This window comes from Epinephelus lanceolatus, chromosome 13 (genome assembly GCF_041903045.1).
Source record: "Epinephelus lanceolatus isolate andai-2023 chromosome 13, ASM4190304v1, whole genome shotgun sequence".
Taxonomy (NCBI): domain Eukaryota; kingdom Metazoa; phylum Chordata; class Actinopteri; order Perciformes; family Serranidae; genus Epinephelus; species Epinephelus lanceolatus.
The window spans coordinates 40,011,437-40,032,481 of NC_135746.1; the positions used below are offsets into that span (position 1 = coordinate 40,011,437).

General features: G+C 39.1%; 1 protein-coding gene and 1 pseudogene across 1 annotated transcript; both read left to right on the top strand.

Moving 5' to 3' along the window:
- Positions 1 to 945: 945 nt before the first annotated feature.
- On the top strand, positions 946 to 1,938 carry LOC117270680 (trace amine-associated receptor 1-like). Its single transcript, XM_033648416.2, has one exon. It carries the CDS (start codon positions 946 to 948, stop codon positions 1,936 to 1,938), a length of 993 nt encoding a protein of 330 aa, XP_033504307.2.
- A 10,552-nt stretch (positions 1,939 to 12,490) lies between these two features.
- On the top strand, positions 12,491 to 19,831 carry LOC144466482 (trace amine-associated receptor 1-like; annotated as a pseudogene).
- The last annotated feature ends 1,214 nt before the right edge of the window (positions 19,832 to 21,045 follow it).

A 21,045-nucleotide genomic window follows, 5' to 3' on the forward strand; every position in this document is an offset into this window, starting at 1 on the left:
TAACACTAGCAATGGCATCAATGACATTTGAAGGAATTCAACAGATCATCAAATAATGGCAGATTCAAATGTGATACTTTTCATGAAAAGTGTTTTGGTGCTCTCATTAAAGTACTTTTTTCAGCATTTGCTGATCCATGGACAATTTTGGGAGTTACTGACCGATCAGAAAATACACAGAAATCATGATAGAGCAATATCAAGCACAGTGACATCTGACATCTTAACACCTTTAGTAATGACAAGATCTAGAGTGTGTCCTCTATTATGTGTCGGCTCTCTCACATGTTAAGAAAGATCAAATGTGTCAAGTATGGCAGAAAGTTCTGTGGCATTTTTCTCACAGACATTATCCATGTGTATATTGAAATCATCTGTTATGACCTTCAATAATGAACTTCATTTCCATTTTAAATGACATATTCAAAAGATGAGAACTCACCAAATGATAGCTTCTTACAAAGAAATCTATCTCTGAAAAAGGCACAGACACCACCTTCTTTTTTGTTCTGCTGTGCTTCAAACGTCAAAGTGTGAATAGGATTTCCCATTCCATTTGGCGGAGGATCCAAACAAGATTTTAAAAGAATTCTCATCTATTGTTCTGTATGTTGCTCTGGCATCTAATATCATCACAATAAAAAGTCTCACTTCTGACTGGACAATAACAGAGTGTGTTCATTATGGTAATGAGATAGGGGTTGATAAAAACAGTGTGCACAGTGGCACTGTAATGAAGAACACCCATCAATACTGCAAACTATCTTGAGCATTTAAAAGGTACAGCAAACAAAATATTTTATTCCAGAGATTTATCATTGTAGTTTAACATTCATGAATATCAAAATATTTTAAGATAAACATACATCTTTCATGCATTAATGTTGTTAGTTCCTCATGGAAATTATATATTCCTAATGGACATTCTTACACGAATAAAGAAACATGGCACCAGAAGTCAGCCGCACTGATGTGAATGACATACATCCCTGTTATGAAATATATAACGTCTCCTACAGACTGACAAGCACTCCTTCTACAATATGTGTTTTAATATTTATTTTTCTTGGGTCATCATCTGTTGTCACAGTATGTGGAAACCTTCTGGTAATAATCTCTATCATTTACTTCAAACAGCTCCACACTCCTACAAACTCTCTCATCCTCTCTCTGGCTGTAGCTGACCTGCTTGTTGGTCTTGTAGTTTTTCCTCTCAGCATGGCCTTCTCTCTTAGCTCATGTTTACATTATGAACATTTATTTTGCAAAGTGCGAGGCAGCTTTGATAGAATACTGAGTGCAGCTTCCTTTTTCAATTTATGTTGTATTTCCATACACAGATATTATGCAGTGTGTCAGCCTCTGACATACAGAACTAAGATAAATGGTCGTGTTGTTGTGATCATGATTCTGGTCAGCTGGAGTGCTTCAGCTAGTGTTACAATTAGCCTCATAGTACATGATTTACATCAAGAAAGATGTAAAGAAAATTGTTTCCTTCATGTTTTACTAATAAACACATTCGGAATAATTTCCTCATTTTACGGACCAGTCATCATAGTGCTCTCTATCTACCTAAAGATTTTCCTTGTGGCACAGAGACAGGCACACAGCATCAGGAACACAACATGTCAGAGCTCAAAGTCTGGAACAACCATTAGTAAGAACGAGAGAAAGGCCACAAAAACTTTGGCTATCGTACTGGGAGCTTTTCTGATGTGCTGGACTCCCTACATGATCGTTTTTTCTCTTAAGACTTTGAATCCTGTGACAGTGTCATTTCCACTGTTTGAAACGCTGAACTGGTTGACACTATTGAACTCAATGCTCAATCCATTTATTTATGCTTTCTTTTACAGCTGGTTCAGATCAGCTTTTGGAATGATCATTTCTGGGAAAATATTTCAAGGTGATTTTGCTGATGCAAAACTACTCTGACATACACTCTAGAGTGCTGAAATAGTCTGTGGATGAACCAGTAGTGAGAAGAGGTCACACAATTAAGATTAAACCGTTCTTAACCTTAATCCATTGGATCTTTGGCTGTCATTTATTTAAGTACAACTCTATACTGTATTTTAACATGACACCAGATTTTTGTGTCAGTGCCACTTCCGCTGTTTGAAACTCTTAACTGGCTTGCACTGTCAAATTCAATGCTCAATCCATTTATTTATGCTTTCTTTTACAGCTGGTTCAGGTCAGCTTTCAGAATGATCATTTCTGGGAAAATATTTCAAGGTGATTTTGCAGATACAAAACTGCTTTGACATATTCTGTGGAGTGCTGAAACGGCCAACATACAAGTCAGTACTGATGAGATATAGCATATTTTTTTTCTTTGTTTAATCATGCAGTAGCAATTAAATATTAAGGTGTAATACTGACTGAGGTACAGAGGTGCATTATAGTGAGATGTCAGTTTATGCATCCATGTAAACAGCTTAAAGACACTATGTTTACATCTACATGTATAGGGATTTCAACAGCCACATTGGTCGTCTTGATGATTGTATAAGTGATGTGGATAATATTCCTAACAGAAATAACTTAGACAGCACCATTAATAACTATGGGGAAATATTAATAGATTTTTTGAGAGATGCAAAATGCTGTGTGATCAATGGGAGAATACCTTTTGGCAAAGATAACTTCACCTCGGTTTCAGTTAAAGGAAAGGCGGTAGTAGACTATATTATTGTTCCTCATGAATGTTTAAACATTTGTGATACATTTTGTGTTTTCACCCCAAATGAGTTTATTGAGAGATTAGGGGAAGAGGGATTTGTCTCTACTGGGTGATAGATGTAAATTACCCAATCATTCATTATTATGGTTAAAGGTTCAAGTAAGACCAAGCTTTGTTGAGGATGACTTATATCTACCACAGACTATAAAAGCAGTAACACAAAAACATTTCCCTGATTCATTTTTATCCTCTAGCCAATGTAACAACATTTTGCTTAACTTAAGTGTACAACTGGGAGGTATTAAAAATAATCAAAGGAGTCTGGATGCCTGGTATGATAGACTGTGTGGCTGTGTCCATTTAGAATTGAATAAATGTGTTAAAAAGAAATGTAATCCTCATAAAGGTTTTAGTAAAATCTACAAACCCTACTGGAATCAAGATTTGCAGACCCTATGGGACAATCTAAGAACAGCAGAGAAAAGATTTCTAAGATGCAAAAACGAAAATCTCAGGGAAGGGCTGAAGATAGAATTTAAGAAAAGCCAAATTAATTTTGATAAAAGGTTACGCACAGTGAAACGCAGTTTTAATAGAGGTCTGTTATTGCATATTGATTATTTACAAACCCATAACCCCCAAAAGTTCTAGAATGAAATCAATAGATTGGGTCCCAGAAAGTCTAGGGAAATCCCCATGGAGGTTAAACTCGAGAATGGTGAATATAGTTCTGTTTTAGGAGTAGTATTACAAAAGTGGGAAAAAGACTTCACAGATTTATTTTGTGGTTGCAGATGTTCTTTTGATGATATTTTTTTGAGTGAAGTAACTAGTATAAATGAGGTTATGGAAACTGAAATGAGAGTTGATGTAAATAATTGTAACTCATTTTTGAATGCAAATGTTTCTGTTGAAGAGGCAAAAAATGTTGTGGATAAATGCAAACGGGAAAAAAGCCTCTGGAACTGATGAAATTTCGAATGAAATGTTGAAGTCGCCGAGATTGTTTGATGTGTTATATGAGTTATTTCAGTCCTGTTTTGACAGTGGCATTATTCTGACACAGTGGCACACTGTTATTAAACCTATTCCAAAATCTTCAAAAAATGATCCCAAACTGCCACTCAGCTACAGGGGAATAAGCCTCATTAGCTGTGTCTATAAATTGTACTCTTCACTTTTAAATAACAGACTTGTAGACCATCTTGAGAGGACAGGTTTGCTTGTGGATGAACAAAACGGATTTAGACAATCCAGAGCATGTATTGATCATATATATGCAGTAACTTCCATTATACGTGCAAGAATTAAGTTGAATAAGTCCACTTTTGTTTGCTTTATTGATTTTAAAAAGGCTTTCGACTGGATTAATAGGGAACTCCTTCAGTATAGGTTGTTAAATTCTGGTGTTAATGGAAAGTTTTATTATGCCATCAAGTCTCTTTATCAAGCACCTGTTGCCTGTGTTCAGGTTAATGAATATACAACTGGATGGTTTCCTCAAAAATTTGGTGTGAAGCAGGGATATGTTTTGTCTCCGACATTGTTCTCCATTTATGTAAATGATTTTAGCTCTTCAAATTAAAGCATGTAATTTGGGAGTTAAAGTTGAAGATCAAACTGTAGGAATATTATTTTATGCGGATGACGTAGTTTTAATGGCGGAACACGAAAAAGATCTGCAGTTTATGCTGAACATTGTGGTGGAATGGTGCTGGAAATGGAGACTGGTGGTTAATGAAGACAAAACACAAATAGTACACTTTAGGCGAAAATCGCTGTCTAGAAGTCCAGTTGTTTTTAATCTTGGTTCAATAGTGCTGTCATATACTGATCAATATAAATATCTTGGTATGACACTGGATGAGCACATGACATTTAGAGATGCTGTTAGTGTGTTATCTCAGTCAGCAGGTAGAGCCCTGGGATCTGTGCTTAATAAAGTCAAATACTGTGGTAATCTGGGATTTCATACTTATACACGTCTCTACAGTTCATGTGTTTGTCCTGTGTCTGATTATGCTTCTGGTGTTTGGGGTTTCCGGGAATACTCAAGTTGTAATGCTGTGCACTATAGAGCTATTCGATCTTTTTTAGGAGTGCATAAATTAACTTCAGTTTTAGCTATTTGTGGAGATATGAGATGGGAGCCTCCAAACATCAGACATAAATGTGAAATGCTTCGACTGTGGAATAGACTTGTAAGGATGTCAATTCAGAAAACATAATATGTTTCTCAAGTATAAGGAAAAGTGGTCTGTCGATATATGGTATAAACCAAAATTACGAACTTACTGTCTCATAAAAAACTGTTATGATGTTGAAATGTATGTGAAGTATAATTTAAACAAAAGACAAAGATCATTATGCGCACAGTTACGTTCAGGAACATTACCCTTGGCTTTAAAGACCGGCAGGTTTAATGCCATTCCAGAGGAGGACAGACTTTGTCAGGTGTGTGAGCTCGGTGAAATTGAGAGTGAGGTCCATTTTCTGTTTTACTGTCTTGTTTATGAGGACTTGAGGGATGTACTTTTTATTAAAATGTCCTCTATGCTGATTTCTTTTGGCTGGACGAGTATGAGAAACTTGAGTTGTGTTTTAGAAAGGGAACCTTTTTTGTTGCAGATTTTATTTGTAAACGTGGGAGAGAAGGCAGAATATTCTGTTTAAAGTCTGAGCCGTAAAAGGGGATGTAATTATGTATGAAATGAAAAAAAAAAAAGAAAATAATAATAATAATAATAATAATAATAATAATAATAATGTACACTGCAACTGTACTTTCTTTTTGGTGTCTTATAAACCCATGAGGGTTGGGCACTTTGTGCATGACACGTAAATAAAAATAATCAATCAATCAATCATATAGACTATCTGAGTGTGCTTATTCCAACATATATATATATATATATATATATATATATATATGTATATATATGTATATATATAACCAAAATTACCATATAAATAGTACAAGTTGAACAATTTTGGAATTTTTGACATTGAGAAGAGGTTGGTGGAATCAGTCACTCTTGTGTAACATTAAATAGGCAGCTTGTATTTTCAAAAAGTATTTATTCATAATATAATAACACATAACATGATCTTACTAAGCAAAGTAAGTGTGTGTGTGTGTGTGTGTGTGTGTGTGTGTGTGTGTGGGCATATTATTTTTGCTGAAAGAATTATTGTATAGACATAATACAAAATACACAATCACGAACTTTCTCCTTGTCCATAATCCAAAACACTCCCTGGCCTGAACACATGCATAACCTACGTCTTTTTTTGAAGGATGCGATCACATGACCAATGGACTGACAGGAGTAGAGAAGAAAGTAGTCCAGAGCTGTCCAGTAAGGAGGCAGGTTGGGTGGTGGATAGGATTTTCCCCAGCAGACTGGTGTTCGGTATTGTACAAACTTTGAGTGAACTTTGAGTCATTTAAGCAATGTCCTCATGATGTTTCTTTTCCTAAACCTAACCACAGTAACTTTAATTGTCTAAACCTACCTAACTTCAGTAACTTTACATTAATTACATAACTTAACATTAATGAAGTTATGTCTTTCATGGAGTGTGAATTTGTATACATTTTAGTAAGATATATGAATCATTGTATGAGGATACATTGATGTAGATATGTGAAAGGTGCACTCAAAAGTTAGAGTGATGCTGTCACCCACCCTAAACCTAACCATATGTCTTTGTTCATGTCCCAGCGTTGGTAGCAACACCCCAGAACTTCAACAGCAGATACAGGAGGACGTGGCACGTAGTATGTGGACGTGAAAGACCACTGACAAAGTGGCAATATGTGTGAATTGGGATGAGAACATGTCGAGTTCCCCCAGAGCTAAAGTGAAGTCATGCTTCACCTCAAGGGCACCAATTATCATATTGTTTGTCTTTTTATCACTAGATTTTGACAAATCACACACTTATATTTGTGGTGTATTCTTTTGCTGAGGCATTTTAATGGCATTGCCTGCCTCTCCATGCGGAAATGTTCCACCAAAACAAGTTCACTCCAGAAACTATACTCATTGTTTGCTAATGACAACAAAAACATAATGCTGTATTGGCTATGATGCTGTATTCAAGCCAGTCTCAGTTGTGATACCAAACAGGGACAAATGAACACTTCTTTCCGCTGAAAATGCTGGCTGGGTACTGTTGTACGACAATTTGTTTGGGCTGGTTGGTCCCAAGGTCATCCACGGGTGCTCTTTCACAGGTAGCACTTAGGCTAGCAAGTGCAATCTGGCTGCTCACACAAGGAGGCTCTGGTTTTTGCTCTTCAGATGCAGCAGTGCTGGGGCCAGGCGCATTTGCTCCCTCTTCTGTAGATGGAGCTTGAGGGGGCCTTGAAGAGGCAGCACCGTGTAGCCACTTTCTTATATCCAATCAAAGTTCTTGGTCTTATTTCAGTCTGATAATAGCTTGCTTTCACTGTGAAAAATGGTAGCGCCGTCTTGCTCACTGACTGGGCTTTCCAATGAGCATATGTCTCCAGAGAGGACGTAAATATAACCAACAAATTTCATTTTTATTTTTTTTAAGTTCTTATTTCATTTACCAAAGATGATTTCACATTCAATATGATAAATTTAAAGTAATTCTTAAAATACAAAGTTTGGCACAAAAGCTTGGCCTGCTTGTGGGTGAGTGGAAGGGGGGCACAATAACTAGCATAGCCTGCAAATGCCCCTTATAATACCCTGTATAAGCCACTGAAAAAACAGTGACAGGTCCCCTAAAAACATAGAGGCCTCTAGTTTCCCGGCGCAGCACAGGGTGGCGAACCCTGTGCAGAGCTAGTTTCGAGCAGCGCAACCCGAGATGCGCTCAGTTTGGTAGTTGAGATGGGTGTGGCGGGTGTGGCGATCCAGCTTGACGCAGTGACAGTTTCGTGCCAAAAGGCTTCACCGAAGCGGCGCTAAAAGCTCGCCAGCTGAAACCAGGTCTACTGTCAGCGCAGGCGGAGCGCAGCCGGTTTAAGTGGAAGTTTGGCTGACCGGCGGACAGTGCGCACATGTCACCAAAACCTCACAGGCAGGTTTCCAGAATATCAGGCACATTAACAATGCAATAAACCACTATTCAATGCAACTATCTGCAATCAGCACATAAATGTATCTCTACATCGACTGTCCCGTCACATCTGATGCCAGATCAAAGGGGATTGGCACCGTTTGGCACGCGTAATGGAAACCCAACCTGATTTGATTAACACAGCCTGCAAACTAATGAGTTCACATCCCTCTCAGCCAACCACAAACAGCCACAGCATCAGATAGGGAGTATATATTCAGCATCTGTCATCTTAGAAAAGCCAAAAGAAAAGAAACAGAGTGAGACTGCGAGAGAGAAAGAGATAGTGCGCGCACATGAGAGAAACGCTGTCAACACCCGGGCCCGTCTGGTCTGGCTGCACGCGGGCTGCAGAGCTGCCCCCTGCTGCCCCTGGCTGTGCCCCCAGCTCATCCTCCTCCTCCTCCTCCTCCTGACAAGATGATCTTCAGTTTTATGTTCTAAAAGCTTTTTTTTTTAAATATAGCCTACATTTGCACTTGTAGGGCTATAAGTTTACGTTTTTAGTTCACAGAAGCTGGTTATTGTTGTGTTTGTGTCAAAATAAAGTTTATCAAACATTTTCACATCTTTGATTTTGTGATTTACATGTCAAAATGATCACAATTCAATTGGGAAAGACAAGTTCATTTTACAGGCTATGCATCATCAGCCCGTGGAGGTCTGCTCGCAGTTCCATATATTCGGACACTGCGAGCTTGGACCTCCCGGACCAAAAAATCAGTTTCCTCCTGGGAGACGTTTGGCCATCTGACACTGCTGCTCTCTTCTGCCATGGCGAATTGAGTAAACTCTCATTACGCCTTTGCGCGGCGCATTTAAGGGCGAGGAGAGGGGCTCATTTGATTGGTGTGATGTGTGTAAAACCCACTCCACACCTTCTCTCCTCCCTCTTTCCGACTTGCGCAGGTAGGAGGGACTGAGGTGGGAAAGAGTAGTAGCTGTGTCAGCGCGCACGGTGTGCCAAACTTACAAAATCTGCCTGGCCACACCCAGTTGGCGAAGCGCAGGTGCGCTGCGCCTCTGCCTCGCCCAGTCTGCGAAACTAGAGGCCATAGAGCCTATGTTTAATGGCACAAAAGCTGATGGACAAGTGGTGATAGGTTGTTAAGAAACATCTATGTTGAATGGCACAAAAACCGCTAGAAGGGTTAAGGGGTAGATTACAAACATATATAACTAACAGCGCAAAAGCAAGTGGAATAACAGCAACAGGCTTCTAAAAATCCTCTCTGTTTGATGGTATAAAAGGTGCTGGAAAAGCGTTGATGAGTCACTAAAAACACCCATATTCAACAGCATATGAGTCACTGGAAAAGCCGTTGCAGGTCACTAAGAAACATCTATGTTCAAGTGCACAAAATCCAGTGGAAGAACAGCAACAGGTAGATAAACGTTATCTACGTTTAAAGGTTTAGAAGCTGCCAGAAAAGCAGCGACAGGTCCCCTAAAAAACATGTAGGTCCTATGTCAAATTCCTATGTCAACAGCATAAAAGCTGCTGAAAATACTAAATACTAAATATGATAAGATAAGATAGTACTTTATTGATCCCAAACTGGGAAATTCTTATGTTACAGCAGCAAGCAATCAAACAGTATGTTGACATTAGAATATATAAATATATACAAAAAGAGTGGTACTAAATTTTAAATATACAAGAAATATACAGCAATAAAATAATATAAAGAATATCAAATTGCAGGAGTAAAAAGATCAAACTATATACACAACACAATCAGAAGAAAGGTAGAGGTTGTAAAAATGTGCAAAATAGCTACAAGTGTGCAATTGGATATTACCAGCAGTATACCACATACTGTACTACAGGTTGCTTAGAAACATCTACATCCATTGGCACAAAAAACGCTGGAAAAGCAGCAATAGGAAGATAAAAAAACATCCACATCTCATGGCACAAAAGCTGTTGGAAAAATTGGGGTGGGTCACTAAAAGCACCCACATTCAGCAGCACATAAGCTGCTCAAAAAGTTGTGACAGGTCACTAAGAAACATTTATTTTCAATGGCACAAAATCCAGTGGCAGAACAGCAAGGGGTAGATAAAGTATAAGGTATGCTGCTGAAAAAGTCGCGACAGGTCACCTAAAAAACACACAGGGTCTATTTTCAATGGCAAGAAAGCTGCTGGAAAAGCTGAGATGGGTTGCTAAAAACATCCATGTTTAATGGCATAAAAGTTGTTGGAAAAGTGGTGATGGGTCATTAAAAACATCCACGTGACACAGCACAAAAGCTGCTGGAAAAGGCAATAGGTTGCTGGAAAAGCTGTGACAGGTCACTAAGAAACATTTACATTCAACGGGACAAAGGCTGCTTGACGAGCGGCCATTGGTCATTAAAAAACACCAAATGTTGTTTGTTGGTCTCACAAAGTGGTCTGCCGTGGTTTGCAGCTTGACAGCTATCTCGCCAAGTTGTTGCACCAATTCCATCCACAGCCGACATTTTCTTCTGGTGACTGAAAATTATCTGTACCTGCCTACCCAATACACTTTTTTTCCCCAGCCTAAGCTGATGAAAACTTGTCTAATTCAAGTTGCCACACACACTCACACACACACACACACGGTGCATTGTGTGCTTTGTTCGCCTGTTGAACTTTGAAATCTCATGCAAAGAGATGCTATCATTGTGATGTGGTAGATGTAAAGTATAAAGGTCCTCACAGTGAGACATACGACCATGAACAACCATAAGGACTTCTGCATGGACAATCTTGAGGGTCCAGTTCCTTTTGTATTTTCGCTCACAATTCTTGGGGAGTCTTTAAACTGTACATTTTTGGATTTTGCCAGAACATGAAGAATATGAAAACTAATGTTTCCATTTTTTTTCAAACTCACTATGGTGGATTGTGGATTTTAAAAATGGTGAATGTTCAAAACACCTTTGTTGCTTAATGTACATTTTATTTACTCAGATACACACATAAACTAAAAACAATCACTTGGATATGAATTAATTGAATTGACCTCATAAAACATGTTTTTGGCTGTGACTCAAGAATTCATGTGCTAACATTTTGAACAAATGTCTAATAGGATAAAATGATGATATCCAAAAAGTCAAAGGTCAACTTCACTGTAACATCATCATGTTTTAATGTCATATTTCAAGAACAGAAGGGGAGACATTTGGTCAGACACTGAATTGGTGACTCTTGAAACTGTGCTGATTGTATAGATCTTGTGTGTGTGTGTAGCATCCCTGTTTTCACAGACATAGATGGAAACTGCAAAAAAACTTGACATGGGCACAGAGGAATACAAGCACAAGGTGATAATTCTAATTTCAAGTGATCATCTGTGAATTCAAAAAGTCGTTCTTCATCTTCAGCATCAGTGTCATCTTCATCCTGGCTTTTAGATCTTGAGTCCTGGTCATTCTTACATTGTTTACTGCAAAAGCAAAGGTCAGTGCATTGTAAATTTCTTGACCTACAGGGACGTCTTTGTGTTGAACAATCTCCTTGACATCTCATCATTTTGATGATGGCCTGAGGAGCTTGTAGTACATCGGTAGTTGTGGGTCTCAACTAGCCTTTATCATCCATTTAGCCATTCTGCAGAGGATTCAAAGGTACTTGCTGTCGAATGCTTGCCTGGCCTCAAACTCGAGCTTGCACATGTAGCTCCCCTATCAATAAGCTGTTTCAGCACATCCTCTATAGGTGGTAGCTTTTTTTTACTCTAAAAGGTGTTATCTCAGCTCTGAAATGTTTCTTTTGAGTAACAGGAAACACACAAACCTAGTCAAGCATTTCTGTTTTTCCTCTCTTGTGTAAAATTATCTGAAAGCATCCTCAGAACTTCAATGCAAATAGTTTTTGGAGATCCCCAACAAAGGCCCCTAGATAAGATGCAAATCAGTGTTGGCTCTGCACTCACAAAATTGGTGCTTGAATGCTAACTGTTCAAAGATGTGAGGTGAGATGTCGCCAATGCCATTCAGACACACCTCAGATATCTAGCATGCTGAATACCTGGACCTGTTTGGGACTGTGTCAGTGAGCTACAACCAGTGAGGGTGCAAGACACAGGTTAAGAACAGAGACAAAACAAAGGTGTGTTTGTGTGTTTGAGAGAAGAGAGAGAGCAGAGACCATTGAGCAATCCAGTTGGCTCACATCAGACTTTCCCCTCTGTATCTGTCATATGAGTTTTGCTGCTGCCCTGCCCTTTAATGAGACTAGTGGCAACCCTGAGTCTATTCATTCCAATGAAAAGTGAATGTGAGTACAGATTATGACCAAGCTACTGTTGTTTTACAAATTAAATCCACCACAGACTCAGAATTCACCGATGACATCGCTGAGAATTCACCGATGACATCGCTGAGAGGTGTCCTGGAAGGTGTTCTATCCTCTGTTTGGCTCCGCTGCATCACTGGGGGATGTGTTGAATTATGTTTGCATATATCAACCTCAACAAGACAGCCGCATGGTTGCAAGCAGAAACAGGACAGCACATTCATATTGTCACACTAGTCCTTATTTACCCTTAAGCACACACCTCTTCCTTTCCCTCTTGCAAGAGTTTTCTGCTCTGTCAGACAAATAGAAAAAGAGTCTGAATGATGCTGTCCATCTGTGCCTATCTTTTAGCTGTCAAGCAACTGACAACTGCTAACTGTTAACTTATCGTGTTTAACATTAGCTAGGTATGCCAACTAGTGGTTAACAATGGCCACTCAGGTAATCTTTGCTGTTGTTAGTCAGCTGCAAACACAGCACTGGTCACTATTTTGAAAGTCCAAGATGGCTGCCACAGAGGCTCCGGGAAAAAAAGGGAAACGTTGGTTGTGGGGTTTGTCACGCTCTGAACTTTCCAAAAATATATATTTTCTAAACTCCCCAAAGATTTTGAACAAAGGTTGAAAGCATTGTGAACATGCTGAGACTGCCATTCAACCCTACTATGAAATGGATAATTTCAATTACATACTGACAAAGACCCCTTCCATAAGATAAGATAAGATAAGATAAACTTTGTTGTCCCGCAAGGGAAATTCCTCTTGGGCAGTACAGTGCAAACAGCTGCAATATTCACATACATACATACAATCAACATCAACATAGACAAGTTGCCAACATAGTGCGCTGAGTGTGTTACAGTTGCAGACTACTGTTGCAAGAGTAGTGCAACCATTTCCCATGTTTGTAAGGTTACAAACAAGGGAACTACAGGTATAGCACTGGCCTATCTCAAAGTGCAAGTGAATGCATATAAAACAGATAAATACAGAGGTCAAATAAAAACACCAGTATACCAGTTAAAATTATATTAAATCAGTTGCAGGACCAAAGTGCAGATAAGAACAATACTAGATAAGAACAACAATAACCAGACCATTTACCAGATCCGCAGCAGTAAGCCTCCCCACTACCCTAGTTGGGGGAGGGAGGGGCTCTGCCACGAGAGGTGTTTGTTTGTTTGTTTAATAATAGAATGGAAGTGGGAATAAAGGACAATTTGAACTGGTTGCTCCTACACCTGCTGGGTCTGTAGCGCCTCCCTGACGGCAACAGCTCATACTCCTGAAAGAGAGCATGAGAAGGGTCACTCAGGATCTTATTTGCTCCCTTGACAACTGCTCAACTGTGTTTTATTATATATTTTCCTTATGTTATTGTCTGTTATAACAATTTGGAAACCTTCTTGTTATTGTGGCATGAGAGTGGAGAGTGGAAATGGATTAATTGGGCTTAGGATAATTTTAATCGTGCCGATAACGCCACCTGGGGGAATTTCGCCCCCAGGAAATTAGTTAAGGACGCAGGTCCGAATGCACCCAGACAACAGACGCAGATTTAAGATATAAAAAATATATTTTTATTTATACTCAGTTATTTTAAAGACAATTAAACAATTCAGTCAATAGCTCTGCCTATGCTGCAACATTGTAACCGCAGATACTCTTCAACCACAAGTACTTTGTCACATGAGTGGTGGACCCAAAAAAAAGAAACAAAGCAATCAAAGCAAAATATTTAAACACAAGGAAAACAAGCAAACACAAGAAAGCAAAGCAAATCATTTAGTAATACACTCAAAGAAAAGAATACATACAAAAGAATACAACGTACAAACCCAATCAAAATAATAAAAAAAGAAATTAATCAGAACCGCCGACTACATATGATTGGCACAGATGATGGATCACGTGTTCGAGCATACAGTGACATTGGGAACCAGCAAATTATAGCGCGTCACTGAAGAGGGGAGTAAAACAGAGACCCGTGGCGATTTCACAGCCACGACCAGATGTGAGCAAACTTTACTTCACCAGACACAGACAAGACAGCAGTAGAGTCCCGGTGAATGGAGCACCGCAGCGCACAGCCAGGCCCCAACGTGCCTGCAAAGCGCGCACAAAAACAATAAATATTACACACATGTTGAGAATACATGAACCACCTACCACAGAGCATCAGCACAGCCTCCAACAGAGAGGAGAGGGAGAACAGCGGGCCGCAGTTAAACGCTGCTGAGAGACCAGGAAAAGTAAAGTTAGTGGCCAGCTGGAGAGCTGAATTACAGCTGCTGATTAAGTGAGCCGACATACCTGAGGAGAGTGGACCAAACAGCACAGGCCAACAGCGCGGACAACTCTGGTCTCACACAGCCACAGCCAGCAGGCCAACACACTGCAAGGCACAATGAAGAGCAGGTGTCATGCCCAGAGACCGTATGATACCCCAACACTACCAGGTGAGACAGACTTACAATTTCGGAGAGGTGGAGAAGATCCGGCACATCAGCCACGTCAACCGTCACACGGTTCAGACCACACAAAGCGCCATGCCACACATGGACGCCAGCCCCGAGGGAGATGAGAGCAAACTGAACAAAGAGACACCTGAACAGCTATAATGCTGGCAGCTCCATCCTGCAATCAGCACCGCGGACCCACACACTCAAAAAAATAATTTGTTGGGTGAACATAAAAAAATTATGGAAAGTATTTCCACCCAATCATAATATGCTAATTTAGCAAGAAATTGTTTTATTGAGTGACATAAATGTAAATATGCTGGTTCAACATAAGGAGTTGGTGTTACTATAACTCAATTACAAGGGGTAAGTCCAACATAATAATCATTTGTTGGGTGAACATACAAAATTTATGGAAAGTATTTCCACCCAATTATAATACGCTCATTTAGCAAGAGACAGTTTTGTTGAGTGAAATTAATGTAAACATGCCGAATAAACATAATGTGTCAGCGTTACTGTTACTTAATTACAAGGGGTAAATCCAACATAACTTTTAAAGGTTAGTTCAACATGTTTACCCATGTTTGATTTAAGTGTGGGTGACCCAATTTAATGGGGTAGGTACAACTATATTTTAAAATGATAGAACACAACTAATTTATTAACAACACAACTAATTAATTGTGCTGATCAGACAAGACATATGTATGTTTGACAATCACAAATACTTTAGTTGAGAGTCCTTTCAGTCATGAAAATCAATAGTAATAATTCAAAAAAAGTCAATTCTGACATCAATATTTGTTTTAAACAATGTAAACATTTGTCATCCTAGTTTATGACAGTTGATATCAAGTTAGGAAAAAAAACACCTAAAAGCAAACAGGATTTCTTGAGATTGAACTTTATTGCCCATGAAGAGGCAAACATAGAAAAACATATGGCTTTACAAAAAAATTAAATACAATAAAAATAAAAGTGCATTCTTGTGCATCCATGAATTTGAAATAAAAATAAATGAATAATAAAATTCTCAAAATGTATCTGTATACTACAGAGCCCTCTACTTCAGTCTCATTTTAAATTCAAAATCAGATGAAACAGATTTACCTATTGTCATCTTTGCTTTTGTATGGAAAAACAGTCTGAAATACTCATTCACATGTCCTTGAAATTCAAACAAGGCAACGATTTGAAGCACTGTTAACACAGAAATAGATTAACAAGGAACAAAAGGCTTCTCCACATTTCTGCAACAATTGGGATCATTGGAACATAAAAACAGACTGTCATTTTAAAACACTAATATTGATTGAACGTAAGTAAAAGTAAATAAAAACATAAATATCATAGAGATTAAACAATGGATTTATTATTTTTTTTTTAAAATTAATTTTATTTAATTAACATAATGTGTGACCTATAATTGCATTTTCTTTTGTAAAAGAAAATGGGTCTGGAAACTCAGAAAATGAATAATTACTGTTAGTTTATGTCTATGTTTGTACATGTATTAATATTTGTAAGAGATTTATTTCTCTCACTCACTAAAATGAGTTGAGAAAATGTATTTATTAAAAAAATGTATTGTGTAATTTAGACCAGAGATTGATCAAATGTAGGACAGAGACACACAGAAAGAGAGTAACACACATACATAGAGAGAGAGAGAGAGGAAAGTGAGTGAGAAATGAGAGACAGGAAGGAGAATTTATAGGGAAGATGTGTGTTTGTGTCTGACCACTCACTAGTTGCTATGTAAACGAACACTTCTTGAAAATTTTGTTGCACTATTATAGAATTGCAAAGTGAACCATTACACGCAATCTAATTTTTTTTGCCATAAATAAAAAAGGATAAAAATCAAAGATACCCTGATTCACTTTCTTTCAAATGTTCAACGTTGATAGTTAATACATACATTGGTAGATGACCCTATACTGCAGTCACTCAGTTGATGAAACAAGTTTTGCTTGATGACAGAGGAAACTTGGTCTTAAATTTCTCTGATAAAAAGAGAGAGAGTAATCAGAGAGAGTGTACTATTTTCAAACTGTTAACACGAACATGGAGGACACTGGATTTTTCATCTGCTGTGTATACTATCACACATATTACAAAAATGCTAAAAAGAAAGCTGTGTGTATGTCATCTGGCCATTTAACTAACTCTGCCACAAATCTCAAGTCTTGCAAACACTAGGACACCCAGCCTCTACCCTTGCAGTCACAGCATGCTAAAAGAAAAGGAGAACATCAAAATAATAGTAATTTTAGTATTTTGATCATGACTAATCATGATTAATCACAGAGTAATATTGCTATTAATAAGTTACAAAAATCTAATAGTTTGACAGCCCTATTAAATACACATACAAACACTATACTAACTATGGTTAATCATGATTAATCACAAATGAATCGCACATCTTTATCTGCTCCAAACATACCTTAGAGTGGAATTTTTCCAAATAAATAATACTCTAATTAATTTGAGTGTGGACACATGCTCTTTTTAATTCCTATATTCAAATTAAATTAAAGTTTAAAGTTAAATTATAGATTAAGCTACACAGTGGATGGAAAATTATGACTACCAGTCAAAATGTATTTAAATAAACCCAATAATATCTCATTGAAAACAAAAAAAAAGACGTCAATAAATTAAATCATATTCCTGACTTTAAAATACAGAGTGAGGTTGTTTCAGAGTTTCGTGGCAAAGTAAGTTAAATTGTTAGATGACAACATATTAGAGTGATTCTATAATTAGGGGTACATTTCAGATAATGAAGGGAAAAAAACACAGTGTTGTTTCGCTTGAAATTCTATGTTTCTATAGTATATACTCATAGATTGTGCTAAATTCATTAATTGGCATGCTTAAGCTCTAACTGTTGTTTTTAGATGAAAACAAAACAAACAATGAAACAATTAAAACAAACATCTACTTCATCATTTTGTCAACCGTGTTACCGACAAAAGTTGTGTGTCTGTGTGTGTGTGTGTGTGTGTGTGTGCGCGTGTGTGTGCTAATACGAGCTAAGCACACGTGGAATATATCGCACTACGAAAACATTCAGTGACGAAATTAATCATTCAAAATCATAGAGCGGACAATAAAAAGTTATGTGACACTTCTGTAACGTTACAGTGGTTTATTTTTTAAGTCAATAGATGGTAAATGATATACCTTACCGCCTTCTCCAACTTTTCCGCCCTCCCGTCTCTGTCGTGTGTGGCGCCGCTCTGCCTTCTTCTGCAACTTCCGGAAGTAAAGTTTGTAAATGCACTCCCTGCTCGCACACTACTGCCACCTTCTGTTTTGGAGTTGTACACGCCATTTGATATCTTACCCAAAAAGCATTAGGTTCTGCCAGCATAACTGAATTTAGTAAATGTTAAGTTATTGCACATCATGCTAAAATAACATTACTTAATGATGTTCAACCACAAAACATGACTATATATGGTAGAAGCAACATGTTACACTTAGATTAATTTAGCAGACACCCAATCTGTTTTTTTTGAGTGCACCTGATGTGGATCAAGCAAGAGGGAGGGGGAAGGGATGGACAGGAGACCATCCTGCCACGTTATCATCGCTGTCCTTTATTTCCAACAGCTCCACACTCCTACAAATTACCTTATTCTTTCTCTGGCTGTGGCTGACCTGCTTGTTGGGATCATAGTTTTTTCTTTTAGCTTGGCCTTCTCAGTTAGCTCGTGTTTGTATCATGAGGGTTTATTTTGCGAAGTCTGAGGCAGTTTTGATATATCACTGAGCACAACCTCTATTCTGAACCTATGTTGTATTTCTGTTGACAGATATTATGCAGTGTGTCAGCCTCTGACATATAACATCAGAATAAACCATCGTGTAATTGTGGTCATGATCCTGGTGAGCTGGGGGGTTTCTGCTCTAACTGGAATTAGTGTCATAATTGCTGGATTAAACAATTAAAAATGTAATGAAAATCATTGAATTAAAGTTGATATAAAAACCACTGTTGGTCCCATTTTATCATTTTATCTCCCAGTGATCATAATGCTCTGTATCTACCTCACAAAGGGCTCTAGTTTCCCGGCGCAGCGCAGGATGGTGAACCCCGCGCAGAGCTAGTTTCGAGCAGCGCAACCCGAGGCGCGCTCAGTTTGGTAGTTTGGCAGGCCGAGGTGCGCTAAGATGGGTGTGGCGGCACAGCAGGGGGAGGTGTTGACAGATCCAGCTTGACGCAGTGACAGTTTCAGGCCAAAAGGCTTCGCCGAAGGTGCGCTAAAAGCTCGCCAGCTGAAACCAGGTCTACTGTCAGCGCAGCCGGTGTAAGCCGAAGTTTGGCTGATCGGCGGACAGTGCGCACACGTCACCAAAACCTCACAGGCAGGTTTCCAGAATGTCAGGCACATTAACAATGCAATAAATACCCAAAAAAACACTATTCAATGCAACTATCTGCAATCAGCACATAAATGTATCTCTATACCGACTGTCCCGTCACATCTGATGTCAGATCAAAGGGGATTGGCACCGTTTGGCACGTGTAATGGAAACCCAACCTGATTTGATTAACACAGCTGCAAACTAATGAGTTCACATCCCTCTCAGCCAACCACAAACAGCCACAGCATCAGATAGGGAGTATATATTCAGCATCTGTCATCTTAGAAAAGTCAAAAGAAAAGAAACAGAGTGAGACTGCGAGAGAGAAAGAGAGAGAGTGCGCGCACGCCCACAAGAGAAACACAACATTGATTTACGATTGTGGTGATCTCCTCCCAGGCTACCTTTGCATCATCAGCCCATGGAGGTCTGCTCACAGTTCCGTATATTCGGACCAAAACATCAGTTTCCTCCTGGGAGACGTTTGGCCATCTGACGCTGCTGCTCTCTTCTGCCATGGCGAATTGAGTAAACTCTCATTGCGCCTTTGCGTGGCGCATTTAAGGGCGAGGAGAGGGGCTCATTTGATTGGTGTGATGTGTGTAAAACCCACTCCACGCCTTCTCTCCTCCCTCTTTCCGACTTGCGCAGGTAGGAGGGATGGAGGTGGGAAAGAGTAGTAGCTGTGCCAGCACGCATGGTGTGCCAAACTTGCAAAATCCGCCTGGCCACACCCAGTTGGCGAAGTGCAGGTGCACTGTGCCTCCGCCGCGCCCGGTCTGCGAAACTAGAGGCCAAAGTCTGGAGCAACTGTTAGTAAGATGGAAAGAAATGCCACCAAAACTCTGGCTATTGTTTTAGGAGTTTTCCTTTTATGTCAGACTCCTTTCTTTATATCTCCTTTCTGCCTCTCATCAATGATTTAGTGCCGATTTCTGTGATTCTTTGAGTCTGAATCCCTCCAATATGGAATGACATTTAAGTCAATATTACATAAATACAATGAATGAATCTGAATGAATGAATCTATTATTTTCGTGTTTGGCTGTTTAGCACCTTTTGGGATTATTTAAACACATCTAGTGCCATCATGCTGACACTGAGGTTTCTACCATTTTTTCTCCCCGTCAAAGGGTTTTTTTGGGGGGAGTTTTTCCTTATCCGCGGTGAGGGTCCAAAGGACAGAGGGATGTTGCATGCTGTAAAGCCATCTGAGGCAAATTGTGATAAACAAAATTAATTGATTGATTGATGTTTGTGTGTATGCACTGAACAGCAGGGCAGAGTACCCTGTTTTCTTGGAGTCTCTGGGCGGTGTCCTGGAAGGGGTGCTGGCTGGGGACTTCATAATTCTTCTACGGAACTTCAATGCTAACATGGGCAGTGACAGAAAAGCCTGGAGGGGGTAACTGGGAAGAACGGCCTGCCTGACCTGAACCCAAGTGGTGTTTTGTTATTGGACCTCTGTGCATGTCATGGATTGGCCATAACAGACACCATGTTTGAGCACAGGGAGGTTCATAAATGTACTTGGTACAGATCTGTCAACTGATCACTACTTGGTGGTGGGTTGGACCAGATGGAGAGGGAAGCTGCTGGACAGACCTTGTAAACCCAAACATGTAGTAAGGATTAACTGGAAACATCTGGCTGAGGCCCTTGTGCATGAGGTCTTCAACTCCCACCTTCAGAAGAATTTCTCGTGCATTGTGGGGGAGGTTGGGGACGTGGAATCCAAGTGGTCCATTTTTAAAGCCTCTGTTGTGGAGGTGGCTGCTAGGAGCTGTGATCAGAAGGTTGTCAGTGCCTGTTGTAGCAGCAATCTGGTGAAATATAATCATCATCATTATCATCATCATCATTATCATGTCATCATTTCATTTCAGTGAAATTTCCCACTTCTAATTAGACAATAATAGTGTATTCATTATGGTAATGAGATAAGAGTTGATAAAAACAGTGTGCACAGTGGCACTGTAATGAAGAACACCCATCAATACTGATGCGGGAACTATCTTGAGCATTTAAAAGGTACGACAAAGAAGAAATCTTTTTCCAGAGATTATTATTGTAGTTTTGCATCAATGAATGTCACAATGTCACCATATTTTAAGATAAACATACATCTTTCAACCTGGTG